General features: G+C 37.9%; 1 protein-coding gene across 2 annotated transcripts in view; it reads left to right on the plus strand.

Annotated features, from left to right (window-relative positions):
* ACTL6A (actin like 6A) overlaps positions 1 to 18,712 on the plus strand; it is a 27,958-nt gene continuing 9,246 nt past the window's right edge. Inside the window, exons 1-8 of one of the 2 annotated variants that reach the window (XM_063101780.1) lie at positions 1 to 144; positions 10,436 to 10,512; positions 10,677 to 10,851; positions 13,650 to 13,750; positions 14,652 to 14,749; positions 17,486 to 17,580; positions 17,881 to 17,987; positions 18,087 to 18,176. In XM_063101780.1, coding sequence (XP_062957850.1) covers positions 120 to 144; positions 10,436 to 10,512; positions 10,677 to 10,851; positions 13,650 to 13,750; positions 14,652 to 14,749; positions 17,486 to 17,580; positions 17,881 to 17,987; positions 18,087 to 18,176 — 768 coding nt within the window. In that variant the 5' untranslated portion in view covers positions 1 to 119. The remainder of the gene's footprint in view (positions 145 to 10,435; positions 10,513 to 10,676; positions 10,852 to 13,649; positions 13,751 to 14,651; positions 14,750 to 17,485; positions 17,581 to 17,880; positions 17,988 to 18,086; positions 18,177 to 18,712) is intronic. The other variant, XM_063101787.1, reaches the window with a different exon arrangement.

Genomic DNA, 18,712 nt, shown 5'->3' on the forward strand with positions numbered 1-18,712 from the left:
GCGGGTGGTGGTGGAAGTTAAGGGGGTCTGGGGCTAGCGCTTCTCAGGACCAGCAGTTGCGGCCGCTACTGTCACTTCGCCTGGTAATCTTTAGCGTAGGAGTCGCGCCAACAGCAGCCATGAGCGGCGGCGTGTACGGAGGAGGTGAGTGAGTGCGGCCGGACGAGAGAGCGCGCCTTTTTGGCTTGTGGGGTTTGTAACCGCCGCCCCCAGCCCTCTCCTCCCCTGGAGGTCCCTTCCGGTCTCCCCCTCTCGGGACCCCGGTCTCCCCCTCTCGGGACCCCGGGCCTCCCCGCCCCACGCTCCACCTTCCCCCGGAGCCCACCGAACTCGGCGAGCACCTCGGGCGCTGCCGGAGTAGCCGCCCCCTGCGACCCCTTCCCGCCTCGGCTCCTGGAGGAGCAGGGTTTCGGGGTGCTCGCTTCGTCCCCGTGGGGGTTTCGAGGCTGGGCGGGCAGCTCCGTCCAGCGGCCGGCCCGCAGTACGACCAGCCCCAGGGTCGCACGTCCCCGAGTGTCTCCAGAACTCGCCTGTGCCGGGCAGTGTGTGTATGTATGTGTGTTTAAACTTGGGAGGTCCCAGCAGTTTGCAGGCGTGGACTGAGGGCTTCCGCAACGTTCCGTAGTTGGCGGTGCGAGCCGCGAGACGTAGAACCAACTGGAGAAGTGGCGGCCGCCTGGGATGCAGCCTCCTCGCCGCCTGCGCCCAGCGCTCGCGCTGCCGCTCGCCTTCCAGTTACTGCTGCCTATTTGTTGACTGTGGAGTCTCTAGAGTTACTCGGGGGCGGGTCTGTTTTGGATTAATTTAGGAACACATGTAACACGTGTAATTTAAGGATGCTCAGAAAGTTTGCCTGGGGTCTTAGGCATCTGTTCTTTCGCTTTCCTTTGGTAGGCTGTGATGTAGTAGAAGGATGTGGTACCACCGGCTGGGACTTACACAGACCAGGGTTGTAATACCAGCCTCACTATTTGTTTAGCTCTTTGGTTTGGGGCAGTTTTCTTAACTTTTCTGAGCTTCAGGCTCTTCATCTGTGGAATGATCATATCTACCCAATGGGGTGGCTGTGAAGGTTAAATTAGATAATACTACATTTGCTACTCAAAGTGTAGTCCGTGGACCAACAGTGTCAGCATCACCTGCGAGGTTTTTAGAAAAGCAGAATCTCAAGTCCCACCCTGAATTTGTTGAATTAGAGACTCCATTTTTGTAAGATGCCGATGCCTTTGACTCGAAGCACTGATGTATATGACTCATGTTTTGGATAGCATTTGTTGAGTTAGAGACCAAGACGACAAGTTCAAAGTACTAGCCATTGTTACTGTTTCTAGTAAGGATGCTGTTTCTGAAGAGGATGGCATTTTACAGGTAGGGGAAAACAAAAAATAAGGTCTCCAAACTTATAGTAGTTTTGGGGGTGTAGTTTCAGAGTCTCTTCTGAGGTGGTTTGTTGACCCCTCGTGCCTCCTACATCCCTGTTCTTTGGTTTTGATATCTTAATGTGAGAGTCAGTAGTTTCCCGTTTTCACTTTGGAGAAGGCCTCGTGGATCATCATGATTTACCTCTTAACCCATCTGGAGATGCAATACTGACAGAAAAACTGAGTCTATGTGCTTTTGCATCATGGAGCCTGTTGACTCTATTATGACCTTCAGGTTCACTGATCCAGGGACCTGAAGGCTGTCCATTCATTGCAAGGCATTGTTTAGTATGATTAACATATAAATAGATGATAACAGTAATGCTAGAGGCTAACATTGAGTTCATACTGTGGGCCAAGAACTATTCCAAAGACATTACATTACATGCATTACATGTAATCCAAGCATTGACTAATTTAATCCACAACAGCCATATAAGATGGTACATTTTTTCCCACATTTAAACAGCTGCAGCTGGAATATGTCTTAATATTGTTGGCGTAGCAGAGCTTAATTGGTGGCATATTTTTTTTCTTAGTGATACATGAAATAATGTGCATCTTATAGTTGGTAACATATTGATGAGAAATGGTAACTAATTCAATGAGATATGTTCATTAATGATAATATATAGGAGGTACAAAGGAAGCACAGACAAGTTATTAACTCATTGTGGAGGAGTCAGGGCTTTATGAGAGGTAATGTGGATGACGGAGGAGGAGTGGAGAGGGACAGCATAGGCAAAAGTTAGCTGTTGGTATGTTTAGGAGACGACATACTGTTCAGTAATGCTAGTGTATGAGGAGAGAGATGAGACTGCTGCCCTATTATGCCAGGCCATGAATATCAACCGGGTAGAACGATTTGAATTTTATCTTCTAGGTGATGAGAAAGCACTGAATGATCCATCCCCTGATTTTTATTGAAGGATTTATGTACCACAATGATCAGAATTACAATTTCGAAAGATCACAGTGCAGCAGTTTGAAGGGTGGATTGAGAAGGCAAAGAGATGGAAGCACAATACCTGTAGGGAGTTGTAATTCCCTGTTGAGGTAAAAAGGCTTGATTGAAGGTGTGGCAGGTATTAAAGAGGGAATTGAGAAATATTTAGCAGAGATATTTGGCAGAACCTGAAAGATGAAGGCATTCACAACTCTCAGGGTTTTGCCTCTACAAACTGTGATAGGCAATGCTGAGATTAGGTTAGGCAGGGTAGAGAAATGAAGACAGTGTTTCAGATGTGTCAAATTTGAGGCACCCATGAAACGTCATGTGGAATTGGTATTGATGTACAGTAGGAAGTTCAGTATATGGATCTAGACACTGGTTAGAGCTTGAGAGAGATTTGAGATTGAAATATCATTATTTTGTTCAAAATTGAAGTTAAAAGAGTGGAGTAGATTACCCTGGAAAGAGTAAATTAGGGGAGGGGCTCCTAATATGGGATTCCTGGTCCTCCCAAAGAGTCCGTGGATAGAGCTATATTTTATTATAATTGGTTTCTTTTATAATCTGTCTACAGACATTCTAAGAAGGGATTCATAGGTTTCCTAAGCTGACCGTATTAGTTTGCTAGGGCTGCCATACCAAAGTACCAAGACTGTGGCTTAAACAGCAGAAATTAATTTTCTCACAGTTCTGGAGACTAGAATCTGAGATCCAAGTATCAGTAGGGTTGATTTCTTCTGAAGCTTCTCTTTCCTTAGTTTGTAGATGGCTGTTTCCTCCCTCTATCGTCACATGGTCTTCCCACTGTACATGTCTCTGTCAAAATTCCCTCTTCATAAAGACACCAGTCATATTGGATTGGGGCCCACTCTAATGATCCTGTTTTAACTTAATTACCTCTTTAAGATCCTATCTCCAAATGCAGTCACATTCTGAAATATTGGGGGTTAGGATTTTAACATATGAATTGTAGGGGTCACAATTCAGTCCATAACACTGTCAAAAGGGTCCATGACACAGAACAGATTAAGAACCTCTGGTGCAGGGCAAAAGATGGATCCTTGAGGGACAGAAGCTGAAATTTTTGTTTAACCAGGCAATTAATTCATTTAGTAAGGATATTTCTTTACCCAGCCTTCTAGTTAATCAAAGTGTTAAAGTTTACCAATTCACGTTCATTTCTATACTTTACTTACCATTTGTACTTGAGTTTGGATGCTGTGGTAAAAACAAATGCAGTGTTCTTTTTTTAAAAGAAAAAGATCCCTAGTTTCAGACAAAACAATTTGGACTGGAGAATTTTATAGGGAAGGGGTAATTATCTTGGGAAAAGTAACAAATACATAAACTTTCTTTCAAATTAGAAATTAAAATAGGTATCTCTTTGTTTTATTTAAATAAAAATGGGATCATTCTGCAAAGACACCATCTTTCAACTGAATTTTTGCAAACTATTTATTTTTCTTTATTTAAACATCTTTTTGTTTTGTTTTGATGGCTGGCTGGTATGGGGAGCCTATCTTTAAAGTAAAAAAAAAAAAAAAAGAAACATTTCGAACATACTAAAAAATGAAACATATATGTGTAAATTTGTATGTGATACTTCTGTACTCACCATTGATATTAAATAGAGGTATTTTTCCATATTTGTCCCAGATATTTTATATGTTATTGTTATGGAGTCCCTCTCCCTCTTTAGAGGTAACTCTGAACTGAAGTTGGTATGTAATGTTCCCAGACCCCACGCATATATTTATACTTTTACTGTATCTGTATGTATCCACAAAGAATTAAATAGTAACACGATGTATACATATATTTTTGTAGCTAGCTTTTTTTTTTTTAAAGATAACCGGTAAGGGGATCTTAACCCTTGACTTGGTGTTGTCAGCACCACGCTCTCCCAAGTGAGCTAACCGGTCATCCCTATATAGGGATCCGAACCCGTGGCCTTGGTGTTATCAGCACCACACTCCCCCTAGTGAGCCACTGGCCGGCCCTTGTAGCTAGCTTTTAAAACTAAGCATTCCTTTGAGATTTACCCATGTTGATACATGTAGATTTAGACCATTCATTTTTAACTGCTGTTAAAGGAAGAGGAAGCTTGGGGTGGGATTGGGCACTTGGTCCTCTGCTCCCTCCCCTCTGGCGAGAGATGCCTAAGAAAACTGAAGATGCCTAAGAAAACTGGTGCAAAGAACAAGGGTAAAAGCCAGAGCAAGTAACTGGAGGGACCACTTCCTCCCTTAGGTCCGGTGGCAGTTGATCCAATGGTTGTGTCGTCATAGGCACCCATACCAAACCTGCCTCCAAACAAAATGCTATAACAAATTTGACAGCTGAAACCGTAAACGTAGCCCTTGCAGCACCTCCACTGGAAGGAGAGGCTAATGCTGAGCTCTATCAGTATCTTTCCAAGGTCTTAGAACTCAGGAAGAGTGATGTGGTTTTGGATAAGGGTGTAAATCTTGTGAAAAATTGATGAAGCTCTTGGCCTCTGCAACTCCAGAAGAGATCATGGAGAGATCAAAAAAAGAAGCCAAAAAAAAAAAAAAAAGAAAGAAATGAAAAATACATCCTTGAGAAACTTTTTTATTGCTAACGATGAAGAGGCTATTAAATAATAGCAAATATATTTAAATGTACAGAAGAATATGGGAGTAAAATATATGTATATTTAAATAAGAAGACTCAAAAAAGTAGAAATTTTTAAAGTACAGTACATTGAATACATGTTCTAAAATCCCCGGTCCCAAACAGCCTGGAATGTGTTATTCTGATTTCAGGACATTACAAAATAACAGAGCTGGAAAGGATATTCAGGATGACCTGATTTACGTTTTTCATTCTGTGGTGGGGTTTCTGATATCCAGAAGTAGAGAGATTTGAATTCAAGATCACACCATGCAAGATGGCATCTAGAATCCAGATTATTTGACTCCTGTTTGAATGCAGTTTATCCTGATTGTAAATTAAAATGATAATGTCTCCACAACATTTCTGGAATTCTGGGAAATGCCTTCTAATTCAGTTTACAAGTTATAGAAGAAAACCTGTAACATTGCTTTGTAGTCTTACCTTAAATTTTAATATGCTTATCTAAATGCAAAAATGTTTTTATGTCTTTTAAAAACTGTATTGCACATTTTTTAACATCAGACTTTTCATCACAAACCCTAAAAGCTAGAAAGGAATGGGATGATATTTTCAAAATACTAAAAGACACAGATTGCCAGCCAAGAATACTCTACCCTGCAAGGCTATCCTTCCGAAATGAGGGGCAAATAGTATATTTCTCAGACAAACAAAAACTGCGGGAGTTCACTACCACAAGACCACCCTTACAAGAAATCCTCAAGGGAGTACTGGGTTTGGTTCCTGAAAAATAATTACCACTGCCATAAAAACCTAAGAAAAATCTAAACCCGCTAGTACAATAAAAATGGCATTCATGAAGAGAAAACAAGCTAACAAAAACACTATCTACAACCTAAGGAACCAACAAACAAAGAAACCAAACAGTAAATCAGAAAGCAAGGAACAAAAGACACCTAAGACAACCAAACAACCAATAAAATGCTAGGAATAAATCAACACCTTTCAATAACAACTCTTAATGTTAAAGGCTTAAATTCCCCAATTAAAAGACACAGACTGGCTGACTGGATCAAAAAGCAGGACCCAACTATATGCTGCCTACAAGAGACCCACCTCACCCATAAAGATTCACACAGACTAAGAGTGAAAGGATGGAAAAAGATTTACCATGCAAACAGAAAAGAAAAACGAGCTGGAGTGGCTATTCTTATATCTGACAAAATAGACTTTAAACTAAAAACCATAAAAAGAGACAATGAGGGACAGTACTTAATGATAAAAGGACTGATCCATCAAGAAGACATAACAATCATAAATATGTACGCACCCAATGTTGGAGCAGCCAGATTTATAAAACAAACTCTATTAGACCTAAAGAAGGAAATAGACACTAATACCATAATAGCAGGGGACCTGAACACTCCACTGTCAATATTAGACAGATCATCTAGGCAAAGAATCAGTAGAGAAACACAAGATCTAAACAAGACTCTAGACCAATTGGAATTGGCAGATATCTACAGAACATTCCACCCAACAACCTCAGAATATTCATTCTTCTCATCAGCACATGGATCATTCTCCAGGATAGATCACATATTAGGTCACAAATCAAGTCTCAATAAATTCAAAAAAATTGGAATTATCCCATGTATCTTCTCAGACCACAATGGATTAAAACTAGAAATTAATAACAAACAAAACTCTGGAAACTATACAAACACATGGAAATTAAACAGCATTCTACTTAATGACATATGGGTCCAAGAAGAAATCAAGCAGGAAATCAAAAAGTTTATTGAAACTAATGAAAACAATGATACATCATACCAAAACCTGTGGGATACTGCAAAAGCAGTATTGAGGGGAAAATTTATTGCATTAAATGCTCACTTCAGAAGAATAGAAAGATGGCAAGTGAACAACCTAACACTTCACCTTAAAGAACTAGAAAAACAAGAACAATCCAATCCTAAAGTTAGCAGACGGAAAGAAATCATTAAGATCAGAGCAGAACTGAATGAAATTGAAAACCAAAAAACAATTCAAAAGATCAACGAATCAAAAAGTTGGTTTTTTGAAAAGATAAATAAAATTGACAAACCATTAGCATGGCTAACAAAAAAAAGAAGAGAGAAGACTCAAATAACAAAAATTAGAAATGAAAAAGGCGATATTACAACTGATTCATCTGAAATACAAGGAATCATTCGAGACTACTATAAACAACTATACGCCAACAAATTTGAAAATCTGGAGGAAATGGATAAATTTCTGGACACACACAAGCTCCCAAAACTGAACCGTGAAGACGTAGAAAATTTGAACAGACCAATAACAATAAAGGAGATTGAAGCTGTTATCAGAAGGCTCCCAACAAAGAAAAGCCCAGGACCAGATGGATTCACAGCAGAATTTTACCAAACATTCAAAGAGGAATTGACACTGATTCTTTACAAACTATTCCAAAAGATTGAAACGGACGCAAATCTCCCAAACTCATTCTATGAAGCAAACATCATCCTGATACCAAAACCAGGTAAAGATATAACCAAAAAAGAAAACTACAGGCCGATATCCTTGATGAATATAGATGCAAAAATCCTCACTAAAATACTAGCAAACAGAATACAGCAACACATACGAAAAATTATTCATCACGATCAAGTGGGATTCATCCCAGGGATGCAAGGTTGGTTCAACATACGCAAATCAATAAATGTGATACACCATATTAATAAAGTCAAACACAAGGACCATATGATCATCTCTATAGATGCTGAAAAAGCATTTGATAAAGTTCAGCACTCATTCATGACAAAGACCCTCTATAAGTTAGGTATAGAGGGAAAGTATCTCAACATAATTAAAGCCATATATGCCAAACCCACTGCCAATATCATACTGAATGGGGAAAAGCTGAAAGCTTTTCCTTTAAGAACAGGCACTAGACAAGGATGCCCACTCTCACCACTCCTATTCAACATAGTGTTGGAAGTACTAGCCAGAGCAATCAGAGAAGAGAAGGAAATAAAGGGCATCCAGATTGGAAAAGATGAAGTCAAACTGTCCCTGTTTGCAGATGACATGATCCTATATATCGAACAGCCTAAAACCTCTACAAAAAAACTGTTGGAATTGATAAATGATTTCAGCACAGTAGCAGGATACAAAATCAACACACAAAAATCAGTAGCATTTCTTTTCTCCAATAGTGAACATGCAGAAGGAGAAATCAAGAAAGCCTGCCCATTTACAATAGCCACCAAAAAAATAAAATACTTAGGAATTGAGTTAACCAAGGAGGTGAAAAATCTCTATAACGAGAACTACAAACCACTGCTGAGAGAAATTAGGATACAAGAAGATGGAAAGATATTCCATGCTCTTGGATTGGAAGAATCAACATAGTGAAAATGTCCATACTACCCAAAGTGATATACAAATTCAATGCAATCCCCATCAAAATTCCAAAGACATTTTTCTCAGAAATGGAAAAAACTATTCAGACATTTATATGGAACAATAAAAGACCACGAATAGCCAAAGCAATGCTGAGCAAAAAAAATAAAGCTGGAGGCATAACACTACCTGACTTTAAGCTATACTACAAAGCTATAATAACCAAAACAGTATGGTACTGGCATAAAAACAGACACACTGACCAATGGAATAGAATAGAGAATCCAGAAATCAACCCTCACACTAACTGTCATCTGATCTTTGACAAAGGCACCAAGCCTATTCACTGGGGAAGGGACTGCCTCTTCAGCAAGTGGTGCTGGGATAACTGGATATCGTTATGCAGGAGAATGAAACTAGATCCATACCTCTCACCATATACTAAAATCAACTCAAAATGGATTAAGGATTTAAATATACACCCTGAGACAATAAAACTTCTTAAAGAAAACATAGGGGAAACACTTCAGGAAATAGGACTGGGCACAGACTTCATGAATACGACACCAAAAGCACGGGCAACCAAAGGAAAAATAAACAAATGGGATTATATCAAACTAAAAAGCTTCTGCACAGCAAAAGAAACAATTAAAAGAGTTAAAAGACAACCAACAGAGTGGGAGAAAATATTTGCAAAATATACATCTGACAAAGGATTAATATCCAGAATATATAAGGAACTCAAACAACTTTACAAGAAGAAAACAAGCAACCCAATTAAAAAATGGGCAAAAGAGCTAAGTAGGCATTTCTCTAAGGAAGAAATCCAAATGGCCAACAGACATATGAAAAAATGCTCAACATCACTCAGCATCCGGGAAATGCAAATCAAAACCACATTGAGATACCATCTAACCCCAGTTAGGATGGCTAAAATCCAAAAGACTATGAACGATAAATGCTGGCGAGGCTGCGGAGAAAAAGGAACTCTCATACATTGTTGGTGGGACTGCAAAATGGTGCAGCCTCTATGGAAAATGGTATGGAGGTTCCTTAAACAATTGCAAATAGATCTACCATACGACCCAGCCATCCCACTGTTGGGAATATACCCAGAGGAATGGAAATCATCAAGTCGAAGGTATACCTGTTCCCCAATGTTCATCGCAGCACTCTTTACAATAGCCAAGAGTTGGAACCAGCCCAAATGCCCATCATCAGATGAGTGGATACGGAAAATGTGGTACATCTACACAATGGAATACTACTCAGCCATAAAAACGAATGAAATACTGCCATTTGCAACAACATGGATGGACCTCGAGAGAATTATATTAAGTGAAACAAGTCAGGCACAGAAAGAGAAATACCACATGTTCTCACTTATCGGTGGGAGCTAAAAATTAATATATAAATTCACACACACACATACACACATACACACACAAACCGGGGGGGGGGGGGAAGAAGATATAACAACCACAATTATTTGAAGTTGATACAACAAATAAACAGAAAGGACATGGTTGGGGGGGAGGGGGGGAGGGAGAAGGGAGGGAGGTTTTGGTGATGGGGAGCATTAATCAGCTACAATGTATATCGACAAAATAAAATTAAAAAAAAAAATTAAAAAAAAAAAAAAAAAAAAATTTAAAAAAAAAAAAAGTATTAGGTTGAACCATACAAAAAAAAAAAAAAAAAAAAAAAAAACTGTATTGCACATTTTGTGAAAAAAGTAAATGAATAATCGAGACTTGTAAAAAGTATGTATATATTATAGCTTTCACGTACATTTTCATTTTGAGCACATTAAGTACTTCCTTAGTTTTCATATGATACTTGCAAGTTGTTAATGCTAATTATCTTTTTTTTTTTATTTTTTTAAGATGACCAGTAAAGGGATCTTAACCCTTGACTTGGTGTTGTCAGCACCACGCTCACCCAAGTGAGCTAACCAGCCATCCCTATATAGGGATCTGAACCCGTGGCCTTGGTGTTATCAGCACCACACTCTCCCAAGGGGGCTGGCCCTCTAATGCTAATTGTCTTTTAATCTTTTCAGATGAGGTTGGAGCCCTTGTTTTTGACATTGGGTCCTATACTGTGAGAGCTGGTTATGCTGGTGAGGACTGCCCCAAGGTAAGTATAATGTTAGAGTTAATTGGATATGTGAAGACTATTCATATAGAATTAAATTCATGCAGAAATTCTGATTCAAAACAAATGTGGTAAAAGACATTAGAAAAAAAGCCTCCTTGATAAAAGCAGGTGGAATTTGTATATCACGTTTTTGACTCTTGCAGGTAGATTTCCCCACAGCTATTGGTATGGTGGTAGAAAGAGATGATGGAAGCACATTGATGGAAATAGATGGCGATAAAGGCAAACAAGGTGGTCCCACGTACTACATAGACACTAATGCTCTGCGTGTTCCGAGGGAGAATATGGAGGCCATTTCACCGCTAAAAAATGGGATGGGTATGATGTTTTTTCCATGGATTTGATTATAGAGTGTATATGGTACATTTTAGAAAGCAGTGGCTTCTTGTAAGTTAAGCATTGACTATTTATCTGTTTTTATTCCACAAACTGATGTTCCAGGCACTGAGAATACAAAGATGCATAAGAAATGTTCCTTTTCCTCAAGAAACTCATAGCCGGGTAGTGAAGATAGATGTATACATACAAATATGGTCCACTATAGGGTATGTGCTGTAATATAGGTAGGTTCAGTAAGCAGTGGATTATAGAGAAGTACTTAACTCTGTCATTGGGGGGTTGGTCTGCAATGATTTTCACAAGGGAGGTGACTTTAATGCTGAATCTTGATCAGTGAATAAGAATTAGCCTGGCTAACAAGGCAGGGTAATGCAGAGGGACCAGCATGTGTGAAGGGATGGAGTTGTGAAAGAAACTTATGTGTTTAGAAATATCATACAATTAGGTATGGCTGCAACACTGGGTGCATTAGGGTCAGTAGCAAGAAAGGTGGGCAGAGAACAATCATAAAAGGGCTTGTAGGGCCAGCCCCATGGCTCACTTGGGAGAGTGCGGTGCTGATAGCGCCGAGGCCACGGGTTCAGATCCTATATAGGGATGGCCAGTGCACTCACTGGCTGAGCGTGGTGCATATGGCACCGAGCCAAGGGTTGTGATCCCCTTACTGGTCAAAAATAAATAAATAAATAAATAAATAAAAGGACTTGTAAACCATCCCAGGGTGTATTAAACTAGTAACTAAAGGGTAACCCCAAAGGAATTTAAACAAATGTGATATGCTCATATTTGCCAGCTGGAAAGATTAACAGCAATGTGTAGGCTAGATTGGAGGAAGACACTAGAAACAGGGAGATCAGTAAGAGAGGTGAGAGTCCACATGAGAAATGAAGAGGGTTTAAACTGTAACACTGATTGTGGAGATCCTGAGGTGGCTTTCAGAATATCCAGGAGACAGATGGGACTACGTGATTGAAGGGGTGAGAAAGGTGATTGAGGAGTTGAGAAAGTTTCCTAGATTTTTGGTCAGGGTAACTTTGAACAGAGGGTAGACAGGATAGGAATGGAAGGGGGAGGAGCAAGTTTTATGGTCTTAAGAGACAAGTGTATTAGGGATACCCCAGATCACCCTGAGGTTTGGTTATTCACTAGAAGGATTCACAGAACTCAGCGTATAGTTGTTCTTACAGGTAAGATTTATTACAATGAAAAGATGTAAAACAAAACCAACAAAGGGAAAAGGGGTAGGGGATGAAGTCTAGAGAAGACCAGGTATAAGCTTACAAGAGTTTTCTCACAGTGGAGTCACACAGGATGTACTTAATTCCTCCAGCAACAAGTTATTCAACATGTGTGACAACACCACGGAAACTCATTAGAGACTTAGTACCCAAGATTTTTACTGGGAGCTGGTCGTGTAGGTACTCTGCCTAGCATGTACCAAAATTCTAGACTCTTGGAAGGAAAGCAGGTAGTTAATACAAAACACATTGTTTGTATAAACAGTTTAGGTACAGTGTGCTAGTCTTAGCATTTAGGGAAAGTTTTATATTGATGTAGGGAGCTGTTTACCTGTTCAGTTTCCAGAAACCAGTTAAGGGTCAACCCTGTCAAAGGCCTTTCTCAGGCTTGCTATGTTAACTCTTTCGTGCACATCAAAGGTTCATTGAATTCAAATTGATTGTGACATCCACATGATAATTTAGTATGCAGGTGAATAAAAGTTCATGAGAAAGACTGTAAGATAGAGTTGAATTATATTCCCTAGAAAGAGTCTGGAATGCGAGAAGAGTGTTGAGGTTGGGGTTCCTAGCAAGAACTTGCTATTATGTATTTAACCAATAGAGAAGAAGAGGTACCCATAAATGAGAATGAAAGGAACAATTAGATATGTGGGAGAACATTCAGGAGAAGGCCAAGAAGAAAAAGTTTCTGGAAGCATAAAAGTCCAGTAATTCTCAGTGTTCTCAGCTGTGACAGAGATTTACACTAAGAAGAAGAGAGAAGTTAAAGCTTCTGATGAAGTCCATTGGCCAAAAGAAAAGTATATTGCACAGATAATGACATATCTTTTTTCTTCTTTAGGCTGTGTCAGAAAAAGTTTGTAAACTCTTGAGTAGTCAGTATTGTCAGATAATTATAGAGGCCAAGTGAGATTAAAAATCGGACGTATCCACTGGACTTGTCTATTGGAAGGTCATTAGTAGGGCTGGCTGGTTAGCTCAGTTGGTTAGAGCATGGTGTGGATAACACCAAGGTCCAGGATTCCATCCCGGTACCAGCCAGTGGCACAAAAAAAAAAGTCATTAGTGACTTATGTGAGTAGTTTTAGTGGAATGTTTAGGTGGAAGCCAAATTGAAGACATATGTTATTCTTTGAATTTTTAAAATGTCTTTTATTCTTCTTTTTCCAAATAGATTGTAAGCTTTTTGAGTCAGGTCTAGATTATATAATTCTTTTCTATTTCCTCTTACATTCTAATCACATACTAGGCCTCTAATAAGTACTTATTGAATAACATTTATTTGATACTTTAGGTCTGTAAGATACCTTAATTACTTTTGGGACAGGTCTGAGGGCTCGTGGGACCAAAAAGTGGTTTTATATCTAGAAAACAAACATGACTTCTTTAAGTACTATGTTATGAAGCAGATCTGTAAAATATGTAGGTTTCATGTATTAAAGTATTAATTACTAAGCTCTAGAAACAGTCTCTCAAAAGATGCTACATTCATCTTCAGCTAAGCATTGTTTTCAAACAGTTAATCTTGTATTCTAGTTGAAGACTGGGATAGTTTCCAGGCTATTTTGGATCATACCTATAAAATGCATGTCAAATCAGAAGCCAGCCTGCATCCTGTTCTTATGTCAGAAGCACCGGTGAGACAAAGATATTCTTTTCCAACTTTCTCTGGTTATTATTATTTTTTTTTCTTTAGTTTTCTACTCATTTGAAGAATATTCCCTTTTTCTTCAAAAGGGCATAGAAATTTATATTTTGATTTTGAAAATTAGGAAAACTGGGATTAATTTTGAAATACCATTATAACTTTTATTATTTCAATAAATAAAATATTGAAAGAACAACAAAACACCCTAATGGGTTCTGATGGGTATTTATTTTTTTCCAGTAATTTAACATTTGATTTCCTTGGACTGCTTCCCATTTTGGTTTCTGAATCATCTCTTGTGCCCAAGGGCAGTGTGTATCTACTTTTATACTGAAGTCTTCAAGAGAAAAGTTAAATGTTGAACTAACACTAGATATTTCTAGATCTAAGTCTGCTGTGAAATAACATTTGGTACATAGACAGAAAGGGCCCAAAAGGCGAACATAATGATTATAAATTATCAATATCTGGTTATTGTTTCTAACTTCTAGCTTTTATGAGTACCATCTGTAAGATGGAGAATTTGGTGGTTTAAAATTCATATTTAGGATTTCAGTTACCAAATTTACTCTTAAGATTTAATAGTACTTTATAAGAATCCTGATTTCCTTGTAATTTGAAGTCTAATTTCTAGAATTCATAGCAGATAATTTTACTTGTTAGATAATGTTAATTTATATTTGATTTATTTATTAAATTTATTTACATGTAAAGAAATAAAAATATTATAAAGAGATATTACTGTGAAGGGTTATTTACCATGGTATTTTATTCTGTTTTTAATGTTTTACATATTTGTTAATGTAGTGCTGTAGTGTAGCTTGAGATAAATCAACACTTTAATTCTTAAACAACAAATAACTTGCATTTCTTTTTCCCCTCTCCCCAAGTGGAATACTAGAGCAAAGAGAGAGAAACTGACAGAGTTAATGTTTGAACACTACAACATCCCTGCATTCTTCCTTTGCAAAACTGCAGTTTTGACAGCGTATCCTTGAAAGAGTAGTACTCAGTTTTTTTCTAAAAGTATATATGATGCTACTAACTGTGATACATGTGGCAGAAGACATGAGTCAATTCTTGCTTGTTCAGAAGTTGTTTTATTCCTTTTCTTTTGCTTTTTTAGCTGTCCATCTTTTAGTATTTCTTATTGGAACTCATGATACACCAGAACAGGGAAATAGGAAAGTAATACTCAAATCCTGTTTGTTAACAGGGTTTTGCTTTCTTTTTTAAGAAGGGGAATGTGGATAGAGGGCAGTATTTTAACCAATTGGCTTAAATGATTTCATAGATTACCATTTTCTCCCTCCCCTGCAATAGCATAGAACATTGGAAATTGGCTATAAATTGTTTTAAGAATTAATCAGTCATCAGAGATCTAGTATAAGCACCTTAAGAGACAAGGAAATATTATGTCCTGAACTCAAAGAATTTGTAATGTAAATGTTCTTGTTAAAAACTAAATAACAGATTTAAGTAGTATTTCAAAACAACATTAGCAAAAGTCATAAAGAAGTACATGATTAACTTGAAGTTTTAGTATAATAATCGTAGTTCAGAGGTATATTCAGAGAATATAGAAGCCTGATGAATTTTTATAAGGAAAATATAATTTAGTTGCATGATGTAGGGGAAAGAGCCTTGTATTTAGAATTCAGGTTGTACTGCTTACAAGTTTGTGGTCTTGAATTAAGTTCTTAAAACCTGAGCTTCACCTTTTACTCACATATCCTGTATACCTTCCTGGCATGCTATAATACTCAAATAAGTTTTTTATATATTTGAGAATCACTGTGGTAACTGCTATCTAATATTTGCCTATGGTACTGTGTCTTGGTGATGACTTTAGCAAAACTGTGAAAGTGGAAAATGTAAGTGTTACAGTGACTTAGTTTAATAGTTGAAGATACATTTTAGACTTTGGTGGGAATTGTAAAAATAAGTTTAGGTCAGACAATAGAGGCCTTGCATGTTATATTTTAAAAATGTGAACATTAGACTCTAGAGAACCATTGCAGGATTTTGAGTAAGAGAAGGAGAGAATTAGGGAGCTCATTGTATGTATTATTTCACTTAATTTGTTAAGGGAAGTAGATTGTTGGTTCTGTAGAATTTCCCACATTCTGGATATTGCTGACTGGTGTCCTTTTGCTATGTTCCTCTAGGCCAGTGGTTCTCAAACTTTTTGGTTTCAGGAACCTTTTATACCCTAAGAGCTTTATTTATGTGGATTGTATCTGGCAGTATTTACCACATTAGAAATAAAAATAGAACCTTTGACTTAAAGTTATATTTAAATTAAATTAGAAATTATTTTTCTCCCCACTCAGGACTTTACTCAGTGGCTATGAATTAAATTAGAAGTTAAAATTAAGAATTTTTTAAAATTCTTAATTCGTTAGAAAATATCAAAAATACTCATTAATCTTTCTCTCATTTGCCCAACCAGTATTCTTTCTATTTAACACTTCAAATTTAGTCAGTCATCAAGACCCATCTATTCTTCCCTGTTATTTCTCAAATGCATTTGCTTCTCTCTATCTCACTGCCATTGCATTAGGTGGAAACTATTTCCAGGATTACTGCAGCACTTCCTCTTGTCTTGCCCATTCTTTACATTCGCACCTATAATCATCTTTCTAAAGTACCAGTCTGCTTTAAGCCAGAATCACCTTCCACATTCCTTCCTTCATTCTGCTTTCAGGCTGTACTGAACTATTTGCAGTTCCCTGATCTCAAATGTTCTCTTGCCTCTTGGCCTTCCCACATGCTCCTACTCTTTCCCATGTCCACCTCCCTAGCACACAACTGGATGTTCCACGAATAGGTTAGGTAGTTCCACCTAATGTTTTCCCCCCTCCCCCAGGCATCCTGAGCTTTTCTTTTCACAGCTTTATTGATCTCTGTTTCACTAAACTGGATATTCTTGAGGGCAGAGACAGTTTTGATTCACCTTTATGTATCTTCTGTGCTTAAGGAATGCAGTGCCAGGTCAGCCTTCCTTCATTTCCTTCCTCCTTCCCTCTCTCCTTCCCCCTCCCAACGTGTTATTAAGCACCAGACTCAGTAGGCCCATAATAGATGCTCAGTAAATATTTGATGGTTGAGTAAAAGGCCCTACTCCTAAATATCTGTTTAGGGTGTTCACACTGCATAGGCCTTCTGCAGCACGCATGTGGAAAATGGGATCTGCCGATATTCCCTGGCTGTTGAATTCACCTGGAGTTAGCTCTTCTGCCCGATTGAGTTGGAGGAGATGGGAACTGCCACCCAGCTGCCAAACTGCTGAAATGCCTCTTCAGTGCTACATGAGAATGGTTGTAGTCCCTAGCTCATATGTCGTAGCCTCCCACCGTTCTTACCAAGTTTCTGTAAATTTTGTTAAATAAATGATTTTCAATTTGTTGTAAGCCTTTTGTTCAATCTCCAGAGACTTTCAATGATTGTAATAATTTTGACCAGCTTAATAGATGTGTCTCTCTCTGGGAGAAAAGTTCCCACCAAGTTCCTCGCACTACCATTCTGAAGTCCTGCTTCTTGTCATTTGTTTTTAAGCCAGGATTATTATTTGATACCAATATTTATCCCTAGATTTACATTAACACATTTTAAACTATAATGCATGTGTTTAAAAATGACTTCTGAAACATTATGATAAGAGTCTGCCCTTTACATTATTTAGGAGCCTTGATACTTTCTTTTCCTTAATGCTTTAAACTAGATTTGCTAATGGTCGTTCTACTGGACTGATATTAGACAGTGGAGCCACTCATACCACTGCAATTCCAGTCCACGATGGCTATGTCCTTCAACAAGGTAAATGGATTTAACCAGGCTACACTGAGATGATTTTAGATGCCATGAGGACACAAATAATGAAATAAAACAGTGAATTAAACTGTCAAAGATTATCAAAGTAATATGTGCAAATGTCTTTTTAAAGAATTTTTTTTTCATCTTTACTATGTAATGTGTAGTTAAAACTGATGCATGGCTTTCTTTATGCTTTGAAGAATAATTCAGTTAATTTTAACTCAGAGAAACATACCCACAGAGGAAATTAGTCCCAAAGAGTTTGGACTTAATGTTCTCTTAGCCTTGTTTATTCTTTCATAGGCATTGTAAAATCACCTCTTGCTGGAGACTTTATTACTATGCAATGCAGAGAACTCTTCCAAGAAATGAATATAGAATTGATTCCTCCATATATGATTGCATCAAAAGTAAGTGATGCTTGAATTTTCTTTGTGGAATTTATCCCCAACTCCCCATCACTGTGTTATGAATTGTGTTAACTTAATACGTGCTCTTGGTGCTCTCAGGAAGCTGTTCGTGAAGGATCTCCAGCAAACTGGAAAAGAAAAGAGAAGTTGCCACAGGTTACAAGGTCTTGGCACAATTACATGTGTAATGTAAGCAACCTTTATTCTGTTTACAGAAGTGTTATAAGCTGTAACTCCTTGAATAGAATATGGGCGCTTTATATTTTCAACCTCTATATTTCTAATGATATTTTTCAAACAAAATTAAGAGCTTTGCAGTGGGGGTTGGCATGCTTTTCTTATATTCGCAAAACAAATATCTTTACAAACTACTGCATACCCATTTGGATTACTGTGTTGAGACCTGGAAGGAATTTTGGTTTAAGGGTAGAAACAAGCATTATACTATTCTGTACATCTTTTCATCTGAGAAAATTGTTTTAGTTTTTGTAGAGACCTTCTACTATGGCTCACTTATGTTCTTTCCCAACATCAGTCAGCCACACCAAAAATGCATGTTACTGTTCATAGCAAGAAGCCAATGAGAAACTCTTTTTACTAAAAATCCATCTCTGAACATGTGGCTTTCTGATGGAGGAGAGGTGAGTGAAACAACCTCATATACCAAAGATATACATTAATTTCTAACAGTAAAAGGATATGAGAGTCATAATTTACTGTAAGAG

Source organism: Cynocephalus volans, chromosome 1 (assembly GCF_027409185.1).
Source record: "Cynocephalus volans isolate mCynVol1 chromosome 1, mCynVol1.pri, whole genome shotgun sequence".
Classification (NCBI taxonomy): domain Eukaryota; kingdom Metazoa; phylum Chordata; class Mammalia; order Dermoptera; family Cynocephalidae; genus Cynocephalus; species Cynocephalus volans.